Raw genomic sequence first — 23,668 nt, forward strand, 5'->3', positions numbered from 1 at the left:
AAATAAAGTAAGTGAAAATGTTACTGTTAGGAATAGGAAACGAAATACTTGCTCTTTAAAGGGACAATCAATAATCCATTAATAACCTACATAAAGTCCAGCAATGTGGCTTGTTTTTTTTTTAAGACTTTTTTTTTAATGTTTCTTTACTGATACACTACAGAGACAGGCACTGATATGAATCTAATAAAGTTATTGTCTCTAATGTGTTTCTTAATTTACAAAATGTCCCAAAGAAAAAGGCACACACACATGTATGACCATTATTAGGTCACCATTCTGGTCCAGCCTGGGCTTTCCCAGCAACATCACAATGTTGTTCCTTGGAGGGTAAAGATGATGTGGGGCCAGTTTAAGTGACAGTTAGAAACAGGACTCAGACAGAGGGACATACTGTATATAAGTTGACATGAATGTGAGGAGTTGTAAACAAAATGTTTAAAGTGACATGTACTGCTAAGTCTTCCTCCTGCCTCTCCTTGTAAATTATAGTGAAGGTTCCCTGGTGAATTTGATTGATTTTTTTGTAACTGTGGAGGAGGATACTACAAATGTTGGCGTTCCAAACAGGATTTAAGGAGACCAAAGTAGGAAGTAACGCTGGCGCTGAGTGCGCTCATGCTTGGAGAGTGCTCCAACCATGAGCGCCGGGTGTCCTGGCATTTACGCGCGGGGGGAGGGGCATTGAGCGTGCTGGAAAGTTCGTTTTTTTTTACATAAGCGCAGAGCGCGGGGAGCGTGTGTGCCCGCGCGCACCGCGTGAGTGGGGACTTACATATATCTATATATGTAAGTAACATACCATACCACTTGACAATTAATTCAATATGTTCGAGTGGTCATTTATGAATGAGTGGATTTAGGTACTTTGTTTAATTTCTTTTTAAATACTGTTACACAAACACTCAGTAATATATGTTTTAAGTAATAACATTAAACGTTATATTTTAAATTCAGAGGTGTGCATATAAGTGAATTTTCTTTGGGGTATATTGACTAATGTACTTTTCACTTTACAGATTCACTTTCAGTTCACAGTTTGCACCCACTGTACAATTATCGAATGAATTATTTTGTTAATTAGTATGGTTTAAGTCGATCACTCCCTATCCCTATCCTCCTTTTCCAATCTTAAGGACAACAATGAAAACAGCTGTCAGATGTTGACTAGACACCTACTCCAAAACTGTATGAAAGACACAGAGAAACATAAGTAACTGTAATAGACTCTAAATCCTAATTCCAGTTCCAATTCTTCAATGTTAAATCAAATCAAAGAAATAACTGAACTGTTGTCGAAGGGGATATATAGAAAATCAGTGCTCTGAAGAGAATGCAAAGTTCATAGAACCTGCAGCAATGTGGAACCAACAATCTGTTCCTTTGCATGACATTTTCTCATGGATTCCAGTGAGTTTGTGAGCTCTGTGGAACATACGGCAACAATCCGGAATTCAGCCCTACAGATGTAGCCTAACTAACCTTGTCGGAAGCCTTGGGAGGGAAATAAGTTTTAGGCAGCTATAGGGGAAGATGCTCTATTGTAAATAATTGCTGCTGTCGTTTTACCCCGGCAACCCTCCGCCATTGAGAGTTAGGCTGGCTTCATCTGTACTTTTAGCATCACATTTGTACTAGATTATTCAAAGAAACTGCTTATGCATAGCACGAGCCTTCAGCCCCTACCTAACCATTTTGTGCTTTCTTTCTGTGAATAAATGAATGAGAAAACAATGCAAACCCTTTCCCAATATCATCTCTATCTAATTGTTGCTATGATTGTATTCTGCCATCCCTTTTTCTTTTTCTGTACCCCATTTAGCTCAGAAAAAAACAATTCCTGGTTCTGCTTGTTATTGGAGATTGTTAACAAAAATGCAGTTTGCCGTTTTGTTGGTTCCAATTCTTCTTCAGCAGCAGCAGATGCACCGCCGTTTTTCCTGCTATTTCTACATATACCTCTCAGTAGGAGCACGCTTGACAGGACCAGGATATCCTCAAGGTCAGCAGCGAGTAATTTATTACTTCATTCATGTGATCAGTCCCACACAGCACCCAGATTACCACATAAGATCTACCTATCAGGCTAGTGGTTATATACATGGGAGTATGTTTATTGGTGGACTATTTGGATTCTTGGGTCTCATGAACTGTCTTATGCAATGAAGATATTTATTGATTTATTACGTCCAAAGTAATTGTCTGCTCCTGGTTAGCATCACAAGTGGGAGTGTCCCTCCCCTTTCCTGTTTGTATTTAACAAAAATGCATGACAAAAGTATTTGTATACACAATATAGATTTATGTACTGTAGATCTGGGGTGCTCAGGACGTCGATCGCGATGGACCAGTGACTCGCTTCATGTAGACCATAGGACATCTGTCTTGGGTTCGGCAGTGGGATTTGTCACACCCCATCTATATGAAGAGTTTTGTACGGCAATGAGATCATATATGTGAACTGCTGCTTTGTTGAACGAATTGTAACTACTGTATGAACTAAAACCTGTGACTTCACTTACCTGTACACAAAAATGTTAAAGCTCCGTGTAGCCACTTGTCGACCAAGAGCTAATGCAATGTTTGGGGGCACAACAGCCCCCTTTTTCATGCATTGTAAGTCTAAAAATGGGCAATACCTCAAGAAGCTGTTGCGCCACTAAAATGTTGTATGAGCTCTTTGCAATATAATAAATTCATTTTTTATATTTTCTGATTAAGTACTTGTGGGCTCCTGCCTAATTTTTTCACGTTTGATTATAATTTTTGTAGGACTATCTCCCCATTTATTATGATTATTTTTGCCATAACCATCTTTTTTTCCCTTGCACCTCCCTTATTGTAACCTATATAAAATGAAAATGTATAAAGATTATAAAAAATACTATGATTGATAATAATACATTTTTTATCAATTATGTTCACATGACCACACAACTGGATTTCAAAATGGGTTCAAAATCTTCAGACAATGGTGTAGTGGTGTTACTACTAATAAAAACACAGATTAGGTAGCGCTAACTATATGAATAATAAATCCCTAAATTAGGGGGCTGCCTAAATACTAAAACTGACCCCCTGGTCAGATAACAAGAAAGAGAAAAAAGATTAGTATTATAAAAGGCGCCAACAAAAAAGGATATAGTCACCACCAGGAGGAGACCGATGAGGATTCCAGGTGATAGAGATATGCTTAAAAACAAGGTAAAAAAACACAAAACATAGTGTAATACTGTATAAACAAACAACATATAACATTAATTATATATCAGCTGAGATCAAGGGTGAATTGAAAATAACAACATTTAATAAAATAATTAAAACACTGGACATACAAAACATATACAAATAAAAAATACAATGGGTAACAATTAATAGGACAGTTAATATGGGACCATGTAACAGCTGCACTGGGTGGAGTGCCCACTCACCGGACGAAAGATATATAAAAGGGTGTTACTACTAAGCCACTCCTTATACATGTAACGTTGCTAACTGCAACCAGGATACAGACCCGCAGGGCAGAGGTAGGGAGTGATACCCCGATCTTGGCTTGGGATCTGAGGCCTAGGATGCAAGGGTAGTCGGGTTCGGTTCCGGGGTCGAGGCAGTTGGCAGCCAAAGATAGTCCGGTCCTGTTCCGGTGTCGAGGAAGGCAGCAGACAAGGGTAATCAAATACAGGCAGGTGTCCAAATACAGGCAAGGCAAACACAGTATAAAAGACAGAGCTAAGCAGGAACAGGGTACTTTAAACAAGCAAAGACAGGAAGCAACTGCCTGCTATTTAAAGCCTAGGAGCAGCTACTGTCAATTTAGGGCCACCAAGTGGGTGACTTCCTGTTAGCAGCCATCTTAGGTGGGGCATGATATGGACCTGGTCTGTTGGCCATCTTGGTATATAGATAGAACCCTTATAATATACCCATAAGAAAATATAACAAGTAAACCATTAAGAAGAAATTCCTGGGTCAAAAAGCTGACAGTCAAATAAAGGTACAATAATAATTATCTAGATCGCATCAGGAGGGGTATATATAATTAGAAAAGGTATATCATATCAACCAGCTCTAAATAAGGCAAAAGATTAGTGGGACAGCAAACATTGAACCTGACCCTTTGGTCTTTATGTATGTATAGGCACACAGTACCAAATGGGCATTGATCTTTGGTATATGCTTTTCAGTTAATAAATTATGACCCGGCTTTGAGGACCCCCAGATTTAAAAATGGGAACTAAATGCTTGTTCCTGCCTCTTTCACAGGTTCATTTAATTGCGAACTAAATGTTTGACTTACTGTAAACACATTGTAAATAAAAGTATTAAATAATGAGTAAGAACACCACTTACACAACATGTTAATGTTTTCCTTGTAAAAGTAAAACACACTCTTACATTTTATTCTCCTTCAGCAGATTATAAAACACAACCAGCAAGTGAATGTGGCCACTACAACTAAGGAAACGAATTACAAGCCACTTTCAATACTCCTTCTCTTTAATGTATTACCCCCTGAGAGACTTAATTGGACTGCGGGGAAACGGGAGGTTACTGAAGTTGTAAATGTGTCCTATAAATACAAACAAGAAAGAAAGCTAATATAGTGAGGGAATATGGGATTCATTTTGAAATTGTCTGATTAGTGGATTGCTGCCCATCAATAATTGCCTTAGATTTTCCCAAGACCCTTCTTTATTGGAGTCTGGCAACTGCATCTCCCTACTGAGTCTGTCAATCAGTTCAAGCAGCTGGGAGGGCCATTTAAGAGACCACAATTGTAAGCCTGCTGGGGCAAATTATTAGAGAATGCAATATATGCCAGAAATTGAAACCAGTGTGCTTGAGTAGCAGGAAATTATAATTCACATTTTTGTTCAATATTTTAATCAAGGTACATGATATAAATGACTCTTCCAAAACTCAGGTGCAGTCATTATTTATATGAAATAATTGTATAATCTTTAGGGCAGAACACTCTAGAAAAAAAGGGGGTTCATTATTTTCAGTAGCCCACCTAAAGAATATATATATATATATATATATATATATATATATATATATATATATATACTTAGTTAAGTTATGGTGAATAAAAAAAGTGACAAAAACCCTCCACAGCAAAGCATATAGCAAATGGAAATATAACTGTATGTTCATTTTCATGTCTTAGGCAGGTCTGCAACCCCGCCTTTCACCATTATCACCCAGCACACAGCACTTCCACTGCAGCAAGGGATTCTGGGAAAAGACATGCAAATGAGCACACAGTTCCACTTTTTGCTTCAAAACCATTTTAAACATGGTTCCCTAAAGGGCTTAAGCTTGCTGCATGGTCACAGCTTTAAGCACAGCCAGGGTTAAGATGCATAGCCAGTAAACCCACCTGTTTCGACCTTAATGGGCCTCATCAGTGTGGTATTGGTTACACTGGCTATGCAAAGCTGAAGCAATGAGGATGGGTTTTACCATACTTAGTTATGGTGAGTAAGAACATAAATTTACACATATTCACTTCACATAAAAAAACCTGACATCACCCCCCCTTGTACCTGACATCACCCCTCCCTGTTGTACCTCACATCCCCTCCCCCGTTGTACCTCACACCCCCCCCTTGTACCTCACATCACCCCCCATTGTACCACACATCCCCTCTTGTACCTCACAACACCTCTTACGGTGCAGATCGCATGCGCGCCTTCTGTGCAGTGCCTACAAGCCGCCGAACTTCCAGCATGGGGGAAGGGCCTGCACGGGAGGCCTCAACAACAGTGGAGAGAAGCACCTGCTGCAGTGGGTGAGGAATTCTGGGGCCCAGCAACCAGACAAGGAGCGGCGCCGGGACAGCTGGGGCCCGGCAAGAGGTCAGGTCCAACTGTCAGCGCCGGCAGGGTCCTCGGCAGCCTCCAGGCAAGGGACAACTGCCTTGGCTCTCCCCCCGCTCCCCCGTCTGTAGCACTGGCTGCTGGACAGCTCCACTGCAGTAATACTGGTATCCTCAGAAGTTTCTTGACTCTGTTGGTGACAATATACAGTAGACATTTCAACCTTGCTAACCCTCAGTTTTCTATTGGCAGTTCAACACAGACTTTCATGCAGTACTTGCGTTTGCAGTCTGCACATTGTTTATAGACTTGACATTGTTTCATGTTACTATTCTTGTTGGCTGCCTGCCTGTCAGCAGTCCACAGACTTTTGCCATCTCACGGTTTGCCCTTCCTTTGAATTTTGTTAGTACCTGCACTCCCTGCTCTGGCCACGGAGGTGCTCTGTTTCCCAGACGCTGCTCATGCCCTGGGATCCTTCCATGAATAGATACCCAAAGTAACATGCAAGACATAGTATCTCCAGAGAATAAGACCTGCATGATTACAGTGACTCTACTATCTGTTAAGAGAAGTAGTGCATTTTACAACGGGTCAGTCCAAACAAAAGTTGATTAATGAAATATATATGTACTTTAAAATAAATGCATAAAGGAATTCAAAACTAAAACAAAGAGGGAAAGGTAAACAGCAGAATGGGGTGCAGGTATTACAGGGTCCAGCATGCTCTACAAAGAATAAGGTACGGTCTCTGGCTGATTCTACTTCAGTGCTCTCAACATGTTGATCAGAGGCACCCCTGAAAGATTTTTAAAATCTTGGAGCACCTGGCTGATCAGACCTTACTTATCCCCTCCTCACTCACAGCCACAAGAAAATGGTCTTAAATATACCAGTAATCATATACCTCATGTTTCGTACTCATCAGTGCATAACAGATAGCTAGAATAGATATTAGAGATCTAATGAAACTTCAGACAGTGAGAGGTTCCTGACTTACAGTACGCATTGAACAACAATAAAGACAATAGATAGCTTCATTCAAGACTATGCGAAGGAATGAGGAAGACCATACAGCGCACGACTGTGTGCGATTCCCGGGCAGACAAAATAATTTGATTTTGTCACACAACTGCCGGGCCACATGAGCGGTTCAGCCAATGAGGGCGAACTGCTCACGTGACGTCACGGGCACGTCTCCGACACGCTTCCCCATCCCACAAGCCACGGATTGTCTCTCCCGCAGGCACGCACAACGCCATGCGCTCTGTCGCACGCGCACACCTGTACTTTGCCCTTGGCCTCTGGTACAACCTAGGCAAGTGTGGATTGTCCTATGTTATTATATACAGAACAGGCAAAAGTAAACACTATGAGGCAAACAAAAAAACCTTAAGCATGTAAGCAAAATAGTTATCCAAACCCAATTATGAGGAACAAAATGTTTTATTCTTTATACTTACTGTACCTGTATTTTTTTTTAAATAAAGATTGAAAATTAATTTAAGTTAAAATTTGAAATGTCCAGACAGTTGAGTCAATCTTGCATTTAATTAAAATTGTGCTTTTATTTTAGATTATTTAAAACTATTCGTTGAGCCAGTGTCATTGAGCTGAATACTTTTATTATGTGAGTTAGTCAATCAATGTAGTAAAAATTAAAGATGTAGATACAGTGCACGATCTATGGAGATTATTATTATTTTTTTTACGGCATGTACTTACCTAGAAGTTCCCATAGCCAATTATAATATACTTATTCTACAACTCTGGTATATGTAACATGTCATTTTTTAAAATTTTAGCATTTTATCCTGAAAAACACACTTAAACATACACATATTTATACTTATGTTCTATATGCTTATCGCACTTTGATCTGGGAGTCTCCTAGTGAATGCTTACTCCTATTGCATGTGCCTTTCATTATTGGCCACAACTTAACCTTACCAACACTTAAAACATTAATTATATCGCACCCTGGTTTGAAATAAGTGCTCTCACACTTTAAACAATAAGTCTGATGTATGGCAGTCTATTGAGCATTTACATGAACCTAAATATATACTCCCTTACACTCCCCCTCCCTCCCTCTCTCTCACACACACACACACCTCTATCTCTTTCCCACACATACTTCTCGCTAACTTTTTCACCTAGCTCTACCTGATTCTACCCAGATGGCAGCAGTCTGCCTCTCAGAGGGTTTCCAGTCATACTGTACCCCCAACAGTAAGACTTCTGCTGTTTATCAACATCTCCTCTGCCATGCGCCCCACAGTCTCCTCCATCTTGGCTCGTAATCCACCTCCCATGTGCCCCCGGTCACCCCTCCTTGTAAACAAGGTGTGGGAGGCACGTTCTTAGAGCCAAGTTGATGTTGTTTTCAGAATCACGTGAACTCATGAACTTGATTGCATATATCTAAAATTAGCAAGGAACTCAAGTAGCTCAGGTACTCATGCTCATCATTGCTACACTAAGTTTGTAGCTCTGTGATCCTTCATAATAGGTTTACTAAAGAAGGTCTCTTTCTCCATTAATGGTACATCACAATTGAGGGACACCCATATTACTCCGTTGAGATCTGCAAAGTTCCAGTTCAAATTCAACTCGAGCCTGGAGAACAAATGGTGCAGCTGCCCAGAATACAAGGTCACAATTGCTTAGTGATATTGTCTGTCTCTCATCCCCAGATTCCTCTGATCACTCCCAGCCATCCGGCCAGGTGAACTCATTCAGACAAGTTTACGCCCTTCAAAGCAATATGTTATTACAATGTACCAGCTTAATTTTTCCTTCCATCGTAGGACGAAATGGATATACAGACATGTCTGGGAGGGGTCAGATCAGCACCACCTAGGCATCATTTTTGCTTCTTTATGATTACTAAACTAGATGTCTTCACCAATCCATAGTGTGGTAGCTTTAGCCTTCTTATTAATTTTGGCTTTGTCTCTCCTGAACTTCTATCTTGTCATACACATTTTTGCTGCTTTCTATATTCTCTGTTGATGTACTTGGATCCACTCCTCGTTCTCATTTTGCCCGCCCTCAATGGGACTTACTCGTAGGACTACATCCGATGGTAACGTTCCATAGGAGATAATACAGATGTATCCATCCTGTGGCACGATGTGCAGTGTTGGTTTAATATATATAGCATTAATCATCTCAATTGCGAAATTACCAGCTCCAGAGAAATGTTTTAAATATTAAAAAATAGGTTATATTAATATATAAATATGATTTCTACTTTTCTTATTTTTGATATATATTTCAAATGTCTCTCTGATGCCAGTAATCATTTTGTAATTGAGATGACTAATTACTGTAGCTACAGTATACTTACCTATATACTATGCACAGAATGGTCCAAGGGACTATTTACTAGCGACTGCGGCCATTTTTGTATCTCTATAATTATACATATACACATCAGGTAAGAAAGTAGGCAAACACCCTTTCTGGTCTTCTGGGATTATTCTTAATAGGTCAATTATAGTTGGTTCAATCATTACATTGTGGGTGATAGCTGATGGTTTTATATTTTTGCTAATGTTTGTAGTACACACACCTCGCTTCTACATCTTCCTGTATATTGATCCAGTAAAACCTTTTACGCAGCTTTTGGTATTTTAATGCTCAAATGTCTTGTCTCACAATCTGCAAAATTACTGGAGTTTACCAAATTTTCACAGCAACAACCTTCTTTGAGTCAAAAAAAACGAGCACTGCTGATTTATAATATGTCTCAAGCAACTTATAGAAGACATTTACCCCCAGGTGCATTGAGCGCCAATACAGGTTAACACAGCAAATGGGCGTTAGCTCCCATTGATTTGAATGTGAATTAACGCCCTTTCTAGTTCATTAACCAGTAACGGCGCTTGATGACTAATACTCTTCGTAGGCTTGATCTTTAAATCAAACGTAATCATCTATTTTGGAAAACGTTCCCTCAATGTTCATCAAAAGAGTTTGAAAACACAATTATAAATATATACACCATCTTAACGTTGTAAGTGCTTAATCAGTGTTCCCTTAATCTTTAAATGTTACAGGTGCCTTGAACAAGCCAAAGGGCATTCAGGTGAACTCAAATAACGTTGTGGTTTTTACCCGGTCTTCAGGGACTGGGGGCACGTGACAGTAACCACTTGCGATATCTAGCTTGAAAATATATGCAGATTTCAGATCTGGTAATACGTTTTCTACTCTAGTTAATGGGTAAGTATCTTTATTTGAGATGACATTTAATTTTCTATAATCCAAATGGTCATCATTTTTATGGACAAGCACTTCTGGTGCAGCACTAGGACTTAGGCTAAGTCCCCGGTGGTGGCTGCTGCATGCACGCCCGCTGTCCCGGCGGCGCGTGCACAACTTAAAACCGCAATCTGTGGTCTGTAGGGAGTGATGGGAGGCGCGGCCAAAATGGAGGGGGGTTGGTGGTGCAGCCAAGCAGCTCAAAGCACTGCGCTCCCATTGGTCCAAGCTATCTGCCCTCGTATTAGCTCCCAGAACACCACGTGACCGCGTCGCGGCACGGGAACACAATCGTGTTGTCACCGCACTGCATGAGCCAACACGCAAGAAGACACTGGAGCCTGCCTAATTGAAGTTAGTGCCTGGTGTATGGCACACGTGCCGCCGTCACCACCGGGGACCTAGCCTAAATCTCCGTTTTGACTTTTGCATCTATAATTTCTCGTAGCATATCTGTCATATTTTGATATAGTGCTGGTGCTACAGGGTGATGCCTCTGATCTCTTACTTGATATTCAGTGGCAAATTATAGTGGGAACTAGGAAGCAACGACAAAATCTAAAGTGTACTGAATGCCTCATGATGTTGTCACATTAATTTGATAGTTTTCTTTTTGTTTATTTGTTGTTTCATCAGTGCCCAAATTGGAGATTCTCATCAGTGCCCAAATTGGAGATTCTCATCACTGGTGAGAGAATATGAGTGACTGAATCCTTTCCAGTAGATGCAGCCATATCAATGCTGAGTTGTTCTATTTCTTGTAACGCAACAGTGTTGACTCTTGATAAACTAGCTATTATTCTATTTTTATTCAGTCGAACAGTCTGTATTCCAAAATTCAAGAATAGTACTTATTAATTCTCCCTCGCCTAAGAAGTGAGTCCTAGCGGTTCTAATGGACACCCACTCTTATTCCAGAATTGGTTCTACTAAAGCTTCGCAGTTCTGTTCTTGTTTCTCGTTTTATGTCATAGCAGTGTCTCAGAGTTTGCGGTCAACCACAATAGACTTTGGGGGAGATTAGCAAACAGCAAGTACAACTCTGCCATTGAGCTGAATTAATCACTGCAATTTTTTAGAATATTGATCTTAATCATCACAGATGATAGCGCATTATTGGGCTCTGCGTACACTAGAATACTTTGCTCTCCATCAAAATATTAGCTGTAAAATAACCCAAATTATGGATGATAATAATGGCCATTGATAGCTATAAGCCAGAGTCAACCAGGAGGTATAAACTTCAACTGTGCTATTGCCCATTCTTCGAGGTAGTATTTTTTCTGGATTGTGGTCACTTGGGCTCCCGTGTCAATCAACAATTTATTTTAATTATATTAATCATGGCCGGTATTATTGGACTTATTCCGACTACAAGTTCCCATTTTATGACAACAGCATTGCTAACTGGATCAACAATTCTGCCTCTAAAGGTCTGGTCATTGACCCTGGGACTTGGTCATTTAACCGCTCTGTTGATCATTGTTTGCATCTCCTTTTCACATGGCTAGCCTTCCCACACTGACAGATAAGCCTTCTGTCCGATCAAAACTATTTCTTGCAGGCCAGGTATTTTGTCTTCAATAATTAAAACTGAAGCATTTTTGCTTTCTTTCATTTGCGTAATTTCTACACATATTTGACAAATTTTTTACGTTCGTTCTCGAACGGATTCAAAGTTCTTTTGTTTCAATTTTGTCTTGATCGAGTCTATCAAATCCATCGATCTGCCTCCAGCAGGATTTCTGCTGTTCAACAGCCTCTTTTCTTATCATACCAAAATATTACATTCTTCCTCCTCACTAGATTCTCTTTTAAACCTACTTTGAAAATTTTCAATGGCTTTCTTTAAAACTGACAAAAACAGCAGCAAAAAGGCGGTGCACTGCAGCCCAATCAGTAACCTGAACTCAATCTATCTTTATCTTTGAAAAAGTACCCTGTGTGATATGAAACATGTCAGAGTTCCCGCTGGAGCTATGTGAATATCTGACTTCTCAATAAAATTTTTTTTTTCAGATTGCGTTCAGGTTACTGATTGGGCTGCAGGGCAACGCCTTTTTGCCGCTATTTTTATCTACTTTACCTTTGGCTGGAGCACGCAACATTGGGGACCGGTTCATTGGCTGTTTTGTATGCCGAAACAGGATCTACGGAGTCATGAGTTATCTCTTATCCGTTTCCGGGTATTTGAGCTAGTGTGTGACAGCAGGCTGCATTGGGGGTTGCGGGGACTGTGGGTTGCCTCAATGCTGGACAATTCACCTCACCAGTGAATGCTCCGGTATAGAGACATTCTTTGATGCTGCTAGATTCCCCCCCTATCTGCATTTTTTCATCCACATTTTCATTGTGCTCTATGCAATAAATTCATTTATACCAGCCGTGTCCCATACACATTTTTTGATCTGTGCTTATTTATCTCATGAGATTATATACAGATTTTTTTCCTGCCCTTTTTTGCCTTTTGTGACTTTGGCGCATCAGTTGTGGGATTCATTCCCATTTTTTCCTCTCTTTAAAACTGGGCAAAAGCGATCATGCAGATTCTGCCGCTTTAACATTTTAAACTGTTCAGTGGGATCTAGTTTTCCCATCTGCAGAAGCGTTTCATTAAATGTATTTGAAAAATGCTTTAAAGTGTCACTATGCTTCTGACGTAATTAATAAAATCTCTTAAGTGAAGACATTGTTCTGGTTTTTAAAAACTTATTGGAAATGTTCCAAAATGTGTTCCACCATTTATTTTTCATTGCCGGGTAAGGATTTCCCTGGTTTCAAGGCTTTGCCCCCAAATTGTGTTGGCACAATCCATCAGTTAACACTGCTTTCAGACACTTTGCTTTACCAACAAAATGTGGTCGGTGTTCACAAACTCTTAGGTTTCTTCCCTTTTCTCTGTACCATCCCATTTGTTTGGGTAACCTGGGAGATTCAACATAGTATGGCAGAGTTATTGGTGTCATTGCCACCGGTTCCATCACCAGCGCTTCGATTCCTTGCATTTTGTCTCTTGTTTTCTCCTACATTGGTCAGGCTTTGGAGCCCCCAATAATTCCCGTTTGTGATGCCAAATTTTCTAGTGGTGGTGCATAGTGCACAAGTAAACCCAAGCCCAATTACCTTTACATTGGGATGTTCTTAATGGTCTGTGCACTTCCTGCCTCCCTAGAGATTTTCTTCTAAGGTAGACCCCAAATGTATTTCTCAGCAACCCCACCGAGAGATGACAGCATCAAGGTACATTAAATTATCTTAATGGAATACACCCATGGGGAGAGGCCAAATAGAAGGTAAGTTCTCAGGATGAAGAGAAAGCAAAATATCACACAGCCTTAAGGTAATGATAATTTATTATGCCTGAACCAGTTACATAGACATGATTAAAATAATGAAAATAGTAAATACTATAGCAAATACCTAACAGATTAAAATGTTCCCTTTTATTTGCTGTTGCCTAATAGTTAAAATAGCATAAGAAATGCCACAGTAGCTAATTCCTCAGTTAGGCTTAAACTTCTTTCCCATTGTCAGCAATAATGATTGTTTCACTCAGCCAAGAATGTAGTCCAAATTGAAGGTGATGTATAATCCTGCACATTCTTAAAGTGTCATTATGTGGCTTTGTAAGGCCTCACTCATTTTTATTCAAACTAACAATTTGCTAGTAGAGCATGTGGAATATTGGCCTGAAAGGATTTGTGTGACTGTCCATTTAAAGAGTACAAAATATGCTTTGTTGTTTCTTGGTTAATTTTTTTCTTTTTGGGTGTTACTTTTATTTTTGCACCCGGTACGTCATTTTTACATGGCATCAAATGTGTTGCCCATCCATCTCTGCACACGACCCACACATAACTTCTACAATAGCCAATCCGGTGTGAACACATACACATCTCTGCACACGTTACTATTTCTATTACAAGATGCAGATTCCACCCTCCAATCAGACACCAGCATGCATTACAAATGTACTGTTCTATCAAATCCAATGCTATCAATGTATGTTACGCCCCTGTAGGCTGTTGAATATATCTTTTGCAATATTCTCTCTTTTGTTATGCGAGTATACTCTTGGTACAGCTTGCATCTTACATTGTAGTAAATCCAGCTGAGGAATTACTCCAGTGTTTGTGTTTTCTGTGAGAACATTTTCCTTAACAGGCCTACTTATTATTATTATTATTTTTAAATACAGTACAGGTCACACTGAGTGGCTCCTGAGTGCACCAAGCAATGAGGTGCTGTTGGCCGAGATTAGACATCACCCTACAATAACACAGCTGATTATCTCTCACGGCAAAATTGGTAGAAACACAACGGCAGTTTAAAGGTCACCACAAACACCTCAGGACTCATTGAATTGCGCCATCTCTCATTATTGTGTCAATACGATCAATAACAACTCATAGTGTGCCAAACTTTGTGTGCCTATTGTCTGTTATTTGGCCGTCTCTAATTCTATGTACAGTATGATCTGTCTATCTAGTTTGATTATTATTATTATCTTGCGCTCCTTCTCTCACACACTTGTACGTGTCGCACTCTCTTACCTTTCTCTCTCACAATTCTCTCTCAATCGCCATTTCTCTTACTTTCTTCACCGAACACTACCTGATTGTAGCCATTAACGGTCTCTCCAGTTGGTAATTTGTCCTGCCACTGTAAGGAGTTCTGTCGTCTCTTCAATGGCTCCCTCCAACCGTCAGATTGCTGTTTAAAACTATTAAAACTATTTTAGTAGACATGTGTTCTTGAATTGACCGCTGTTTGCTTTCTAATATTCAGAACTCCGCCAGTACTGAAGGAGACTGAAACACAAGTAACTAAAACGTCAACAATAAACCAATTTATTCTCTTAAATTGCCAGAATAAGGTTGTTAAAGTAAAATGAAAAGGCAACAATTGTTTTCAGCATATGATAAAATTGGCAGGCAGCAGATCTTCCATATTAATTCATCCTTATCTTCCATATTTACTCATCTTTATAAAGCCTTAAGGCACCTTACATCCCATGAACTGAATGAGGTGTCTTAAGGGTTATCATTGCTTTGTAAATATGAGCCTTGGTCCTTGAAAGGCCAACACGAAAAAGTTATTTGCTCAAAAGAGAAGGGCAGCAGACATTAGCTGCAACATCGTGTTTCAGTTCATGAGAACCAACAGTAAAACTGGAATGAACATTTGAGAGAAGTAGAATTATAAAGTATATCTGTCAAATGTTAAGAAAGAAAAAAAGGTACATTTGTTTTAGGGGGCTTCCAATTTCAGTAGATTTGATAGAATAAGTCAGAGAAAGATGAAAGCGATCGTTTACCTACTGAGAAATGGGCATTTTAATTATGTGGAATGGCGATGAGAGAAATTAAACGGACATGACAAATACAACGAATATCCTGCCAGCATTTATTCCTGACTTGCGTGTCGGATTCAAAAGGCTAAAACATTGAGACACTTGACATGTTCGTACAGTATAATTTCTATTCAGAACATTTTAGCACCTACAACACAAATCATAAAACACGCAGAAGTTCTAGTGTAATCCTTGACTGGCGGGTGTCAATATTAATTACTTTAACTTCCACTCTTTCTCCAGGTCCCAGTCCGAGGCTTTTTCTTCTCTTCTCTTTAGAAAGTTTAGCCTCTGTTATATACCGCATGGGTATTAATCCCGCTTTGCCCACACCAACATCAACAAAAACGCCAAACAAAGTAGCATTTTCCACTTTTCCCGTTAGGATTGTTCCAACACTTAGATCTTCAAGGCAGACGATGTTTGTCTTAAAATCAGCTCTGCCAAATTCTGTTTAAAATAAAAAGAGAAAAGAGATGGATGTACATAGGGTTATGTATTATAAATCAACAGAATTGTACTTTTAATTGTGGAGCAGTATGTTAACAAAATGTTTCCAGTATGTAGACCCTCTAGTAATCTTTTGTATATAACACGCGAAAGGACTTGTTGTAAAGAGACATTTGCCCATGCCTAAGCAGTGCTATGCCAGAACGCCTGCAAGTGTCGTGAATGGGCCACAATGTAACTTGCAAGGTGTGTTATAGTATAGCACTTTTTATTAAACATGGGCCAAAATCATCTGATTGTTTTTCACTTTCAAACAGCTGTGACTTTTTAACAGAAGACTTTCCCCTAAGTGCTGCACTAAAAAAAATAGGTTACAGAGTACCTGAGTACTTAATGTCATTTCTAAATAGATACATCACAATTGTCTGTCTGTCATGCGTTGTCTCCTATAACCCTGTTACTGCCTGGTCATGTTATGCATCCATGGGAAGCTCTTTTTCGGTACTTTCCAGTCAAATTTACATTTACAAAACGTTGACCCCGAAATTTTGCCATAAACTGCTTTTAGTCTGTTTTAGTGTCCACATTCCCATCACGGCGGTTATACCATTGACAATTTATTAGTCTTAGAACTTACTGCAAAGCTTACAATAGAAAACAGGTGCTTAACAAATTCTAGAAAATACAGGGTGGTCCTCACTGCACCGGCAGAGCTAATCCTGACATAAAAGTTACAAACGTTACAAACTCTATTAGTAGTCAGGTGGCAAATCTTTTCGTATAGCTATGTTTGCCTAATAATATGAGAGGCAGATAGCAGGATTTTAGGGCATGCTGTGGATTCTGCAGTTAAAGTTATAGGATTATATTTTTTTTGTGGGGAGAGGGGATAAGTGGGTGGGGAGAGGTCTATTCTCTACTTTAAACCCTGTAGACATTCACAACTGTAACATATTCATATTATAGAAGGGGCAATCACAAAAAAAAGTGCTACTTTAAAATAAATCCTTTATAATTATTTTGACTACATTTAAACACGATTTCAATTTAATATGAGCATAACATCATTGTAAGCATAATACAAATCAAATTTGAGGGGAGGGGGTGGGGGGGAAACATCATCAATCACCTAGGGAATAGCCATAAGAAATACTAATTTTAACATGCACAAGTAGGGAAATGAGGATGTGTGTGTGTGTAGGGAAGAGAGGTGGTGCGAGTAATGACGGGAGGGGGGAAGAGAATTGAGTGTGTTTGGGGGGGAGAATCAAGTGGTCACTCATTTTGAACAATTTAGTTTGGTTAGGTATACAAGACTACTGTATATGTTTCCATATCGTGAACTGGCATGAGATTAAAATGTTTTAACCATGTATATTTTACAGTCATTATACATTGTATACATGCCAGTATGTAACTTACAGTATGCACATGTATAACAATTGTGTTTACTATGATTTGATGAAGTTTTGAGTATAATATGACACAGGCAATTATTGTCTTCTCCATTAGTGTACTGTATGCTATTTTCATTACTCTATGTCCGATCAAGATGTCCATAGAGGATGCCGTTCAGGTTCACTGTGTGATCCTACTAAGCATCTCTTGCAATTGTCCCTCATAAAGGTACAATATTCATTTGTAGGAGTACTTGCTTTGTCCTTCTAAGGCTTTTGTACCGAGGAAGTATTACCCAACCCCTCTATCCATACGCTATTTAAAGCAGTTTATATTGAGACTGCAATAGGAGTGCTTGACAAAGGACTGGTTTCGTGTGAAACGCTGCCCATATTAGTGCTTTTTGTACTGTTTTGAATTCCTATAGACCAAATAAAGAATTGCTACTTTTCATCCAATATTGGAGTGCTGTGGACAACTTTTAGCTCTGCATGTATTGCCCTGGTCGTTGGGGTGGACTACGTCTTGCACCCAAAAAAGATCAGTCATTCACTTATGCTTTACGTAGTGCTAGCTGGTCCACGATTTTCTAATATTATATATATATATTATATTATATATATAAATATATATTATATATTATATATATATTATCAGTATTATCAAAGGGTCTCACATTCTGCCCTACCAAGCCTATGGACAAGATTGAGCTGTGCAGTGACCTAGAAGAATTCTTCAGAAGGCTGCGTCTTAAGGAGTTCTTCCATGACAGACACAACCAAGATTATGCCAACACTGCAGAAGGAGAGCCGCTGCACATGAGCGGAGAGAAGCAAAAATCCAACTGGATTCCACAAACTGGGCGCAACCCCACATTGGACCGGTACATTGAAAGCTTCAGACACAGCGCCAAAACCACCATCCTGGACAAAGTAAGGAAACAAACATATAATCTGACACTGATGGAGAGGAGAGCCATAGAATCGCTAAAGGCCAACCACAACATAACAATCAAACCTGCGGACAAGGGAGGAGCAGTGGTCATAATGAACACCACAGACTACCTGCGGGAAGCACACAGGCAACTCTCTGATTCAAAGTACTACACCCAACTGCAGGAGGATCCAACTAAAAAATACATGCGAGAACTCAACAGGATCATTAAAACACTCCCGACGCACACAAGAGAACAAATTCTGGACCTGATACCAGCTAACCCAAAACCTGGCACATTCTACATGCTCCCTAAAATTCACAAAGAGGGTAACCCGGGCGCCCTATTATCTCTGGATCTGGCACACTTACCGAGAATATTTCTGGCTGGGTGGAGGGCATTCTAAAACCACTTGTAAGGAACACACCCAGCTATATCCAGGATACCACCGACCTGCTAAACAAACTGAATGCCATTGGCCCCCTCCCTACAGGAACACTACTAGCAACTATGGATGTAGAGTCACTTTATACAAACATCCCCCACGAGGATGGGATTTCAGCCTGCAGATACTTTCTGGGATCGCAGGAGCCACTCACAGAGACAGTGACTAAATGCATTGAACTACAGTTCTATGACAACTTCAATACTTTCCACCCGACCATCAACCTCAAACTCACCCATTCCCCGGATGAAGTACATTTTCTAGACACCACCATTACTATAAAGAACAACCAACTACAGACTTCTGTATACCGCAAACCTACAGACAGAGCCAGCTATTTGAGGGACAACAGCTTCCACCCGACACACACCAAACATGCAACCATCTACAGTCAAGCCATACGATACAACCGGATATGCTCCGACACAGCAGACAGAGACCAGCGGATTAAAGCCTTGAGATCAGACTTTATAAACCGTGGATATAACCACAGAATTGTAGACCAGCAAATTCACAAAGCCACCAGAATACCAAGAAGTGATCTCCTTGAATACAAACAGAAGGAGACAAGCGACAGGGTTCCTTTGGTGGTCACATATAACCCACACCTAGGAGCCCTACGCAAGATCGCCAGGAAACTACAACCCATCCTCCAGGAAGATACAAGACTGCAACAGGTCTTCCCTGAAGCACCCTTATTATCATATAGACAACCCCATGATCTCAAGAATATTATGGTGAGGAGTAAAGTATTCAGCAGTACAACTGAATGCGGGACAAAACCATGCCAGGACCCAAGATGCAAAACCTGCACAATGCTCTACACAGCGGACACAATACAAATACCACACAAGAATCGGGAATACAAAATCAGAGGAGGGTTCACCTGTTCCTCCAGCAATGTCGTGTACCTCATCATGTGCATGAAATGCCCAGGGGGCTGCTACTACATAGGTGAGACAGGACAGGGGCTAAACAAGAGAATGAACCTGCATCGCCACAGCATCACACGCGGAACAAGAGACAGTCCTGTTGGCGAACATTTCTCTGACTCTGGCCATAAGATGAACGATCTGAGGGTTGCCATACTCAAAGGTAATCTTAAAACCCCGAAAGAGAGACGGTTGCATGAATACAAATTTATGCAACTGTTCGGGACACTTAGCAGTGGCCTAAACAGAGATCGAAATTTTATGAGTCATTACTGACACTAGCGAACTCTCTTCCCATGAGCGCTAAAGGCCATGTCTGTACATACTGTGCTATATTATGCACACACAGCTGTCTCTCACACATACTAATACTCCTTATTTTTCCATCCCTATACACCAATAGGGACCACATAGTATCCACACACACTTTTAGTTGTGCTACAAACTCTCACATTTCCACACCCACCCACACCATTTATATCCCTCTCACTCCACACACACCTTGTGTAGAGCACTGTTTATACTGTGGGCTCTCCATTCATTTTTATTCACACTGATACACATACACACTCTTTCTTCACTTGCTTTCAGTTACCCTTTGACACCTCTAGCCATAAAACACATCCACACCGGGGGAAGGACAAGCACAGATAACATTCCAAGAGACACTGTTTTTAAGTTATCCTTGCTTCATTCATTGTAACATCGCCGGAAGAAGAGATCAGTGTATCTCGAAAGCTCGCACAAATAAAAGCATTTCGTTAGCCACAGAACGGTATCATCTATTTATTTTTTGATTATATATATATATTTATTATCTTTGGCGAATCCTTACAGATTCACTGCTTGATGAAGACCTCCCTAATGACCTTCCAGGTACTATGGTTGCAAGCCTCTCCTCCACATTGTAAACACATTTTCTGATTTCCTCTTCTCATCTAACCTTTAGTCGTTGTCTTGATCCTTTAATGTTACGGCTGCGTACGTTGGTTTGTACAGATCCGCTACGCAGAGGTGGAGAGTAGAGACAGACCTGTACTTGGGATCTAAATCCTTAATCAGAAGTATAGTGAGATCCAGTTCCGGAGTCAGGGCAGGAGAGAAGCAGAATGATCGGTCACAGGGCCAGGGCCAGGGAGAGGCGCAAAGTAGTTTGGTGGTAGGCAGGAGTCTGAGGCAGAGAAAACAGTAACAAGGCTTCCACAGGAGGCAAGGAAGGAAGTACTTTGCATAGGGAAAGAGAGAGGGGAATGGAAGCCTTATAAAGGGAGAAGGCAGGTGGAGCAATCCCGCTCAGGAAGAGGTAGACTTTCTGCCTCAGCTGCCATGTAGGTAGAAACAACGAAGTCAGAACGCATCCATGTTGGAGCTACTAATCGTATCCCCCCTTTTAGGGGCAGACTTCGAATGCCTAGGGGCAGGCTTGGCAGGAAAAGCCTTATGGAAGTTTTTGACCAAGACAGGAGCGTGGACGCCTTGACCCAATGCCTCTCTTCAGGGCCGTGCCCCTTACAGTCGACTGGTTTCAGCAAGGAGACATGACAGTTTGAGGGAATCTTGAGTGATGGAAAGCCACTTCATTCACTCTCCGGGAAATCCGGTACGGTCTGATAAAGCGTGGTCCCAATTTTGTGTAGGGATGACGTAGATGGATATTATGTGTTGAGAGCCAGACCTCATCACCAACTTGGTATTCAGGTGAAGGCCTTCTCTGTTTATTCGCACTTCTCTTCTGCCATGCGAAGAGTCGTCTGTATACCTTTCCAGAGATCCTGCAGGTCATCGGCCTTGGTATCAGCTGCAGGGACACCTACTTCTGAGGAGTCGTGGGGAAAGGTAGTCTGGTAATATCCTAGTGCCGCGAAGAAGAGGGAGCACTTCATGGACTCTTGGGACAGGGAGTTTATGGTGAATTCTGCCAGAGGCAGGAGGTTTACCCAATCATCCTGCTGCTGGGAGACAAGGCGCCGGAGGAACTGCTCCAACATTTGATTGGTCCTCTCTCTGGCAATTGGACTGCGGGTGGTAGTCGGAGGAAAAATGGAAGTAAATTGCCCAACGGCAGCAAAAAGCCTTCAGGAACCACAATGAATTGAGAGACCATGTCGGAGACAATCTGTGTTGGTAAGCAATGCAGATGGAATAAATCTGGAGCAGAAGGAAGTTTTTTCAGAGGGACGAAATGTGCCTGCTTGGAGAAGCGGTCAACCACGACCAGGATTACCATCATGCCCCGGGGAGGGGGAGAAGCTCCACAATGAAATCCATGTAGTATGTCCATGAATGGGATGTAACAGGATAAAGTAACCCGCATGATAGAGAGCGTGGCACTTTGGTTCAAGCACATTCCATGCAGGCCAAGACAAAGACCTTGACATCATTCCTTCTCTCTGGCCACCAGAAGGTCTGTTTGAGACACTACGCGGTTTTCTTAATACCAGGGTGACACACAAATCTGGAGTGATGACCCCATTGGTGCATTTCTAGATGAAGAGGGAGGGAATGAAGAGCCAACAAGGAGATACAAAGAAACCAGTGGAGAGCTCAGCCTGGGCTTTACGAATGTGGTCCATGACAGTGGGAGCTATTGCGGCCACAATCCTGGAAGGAGAGAAAATGGGACCCTTGTCAGTCTCTTGTGAAACTTCAGAGGCAAACAGGTGGGAAAGAGCATCCCCTTCAATATTCTTAGATTAGGTCTAAAAGAAAGAATGTAGTTGAAGCGGGTAGAAAAGACAGCACATCTTGCTTGATAGGTACTGAAGTTCCCTCAAGGAGATTCTTCCAGTGCCATCATCACCACCAATAGCTCCCAATTCCCGACATAATAATTACGGTCAGCTGCATAGAACTTCTTAAAGAAACAACAAGGATGCAAATGCGACTGGAAATCAGTTCTCTGTGAAAGTACTGCACTGGCACCAATACCAGAAGCATCGACTTTGAGGCTGAATGGACAAAGAGAGTATAGGTGAACAAGAATAGGAGCTGTGAAGAAAAGCTTGTTTACTTTGAGAAAGGCACCTTGTGCATCCAGAGATGAAGAAACATACCCTGCCCCCTATTTAGTCATGGCCGTTATAGGTGAACCTATTGTGGCGGTAGGTGTAGCCAGCCTTCATTAATAAAGGTGGACCCCGGCTGGCTGCCCCTGAAACCGTATGGCAAGGGCTGAGAGTGTCGGCTCTTGGGTCTAATATTCTGTGTTACCTGTAAATTTGTTCCCCGTTTATACTGTCCCCCATAGGGGTATAAGCTAGGAACTGTGTATGTGGGGTTAACTGTGTAAGCCCAGTGGGCTAGTTAATGTATTCTCTGTGTATTTGCCTCATGGGCCTGCAGCTGCCTGTGCAAGCTTATAAGTGGATTGCCTTGTATGGGTGGCCTCTTATGAGAAATAGCCTACAGGGCAGAGAATTCTGACACATGAGGGAAAAGGGGGGGAATATTTTAACCTGTATTGCCTGCCAGCAAGGTATTCTTAGCTGGTGTCTTAGAGAAGAGAAGGTTTTAGAACCCCCACATTATAGGTGCAAATGGTAGAGTGCAAGCTCTTATGTCTAAATGTTGGTTTTCGGTGTTTTAAAACTGCAATACATTGTGTTTGCCCTGTGATTTAAACCCATGTTGGTGACAAAAGGCAGTGTGAATTAGCATGTGAATTAGCATTTCAATGCCCCAGACTCCTGAATTTCGATCCCAAATATCCCCTAGTTATTTCCCTTTAAAGTATAAGGTCCCCCAAAGTATATTCTGTAATGAAGTGTACTTTATATTGTGTTTAGTGTTTACTATAAGGTTCTATACAGAAAGCACAGGCATATGGTTAAGATGCTAGCTCGTTTGCATAGAATCCATAGTTCAAAGTCTAAAGGAATTGCAGGGGGGGGGAACCATTTGGTGAGCAGGATATTTAGATTAGAAAGTCTTTGTTTTACTAGACACAGCAGAGCCAGGTGAAAACTGCCCTGTATGTCAAAACTCAGAAGCATGTTTTCCTTGGCAAGTTTTGAATTTATCCCTCTTATCAGTGAATGCGTAGTTTCAATCCCTACTGTAATTGG

The 23,668-nt window shown here is 40.9% G+C and overlaps 1 protein-coding gene across 4 annotated transcripts in view; it reads right to left on the minus strand.

The window, feature by feature from the left end:
* Nucleotides 1-14,926: 14,926 nt before the first annotated feature.
* SRBD1 (S1 RNA binding domain 1) overlaps nucleotides 14,927-23,668 on the minus strand; it is a 181,309-nt gene continuing 172,567 nt past the window's right edge. For all 4 annotated transcript variants that reach the window (XM_075595801.1, XM_075595802.1, XM_075595799.1 and 1 more), the window contains exon 23: nucleotides 14,927-15,895. In XM_075595801.1, the coding sequence (XP_075451916.1) occupies nucleotides 15,606-15,895 (290 nt within the window). In that variant the 3' untranslated portion in view covers nucleotides 14,927-15,605. The remainder of the gene's footprint in view (nucleotides 15,896-23,668) is intronic.

Source organism: Ascaphus truei, chromosome 4 (genome assembly GCF_040206685.1).
Source record: "Ascaphus truei isolate aAscTru1 chromosome 4, aAscTru1.hap1, whole genome shotgun sequence".
NCBI lineage: Eukaryota > Metazoa > Chordata > Amphibia > Anura > Ascaphidae > Ascaphus > Ascaphus truei.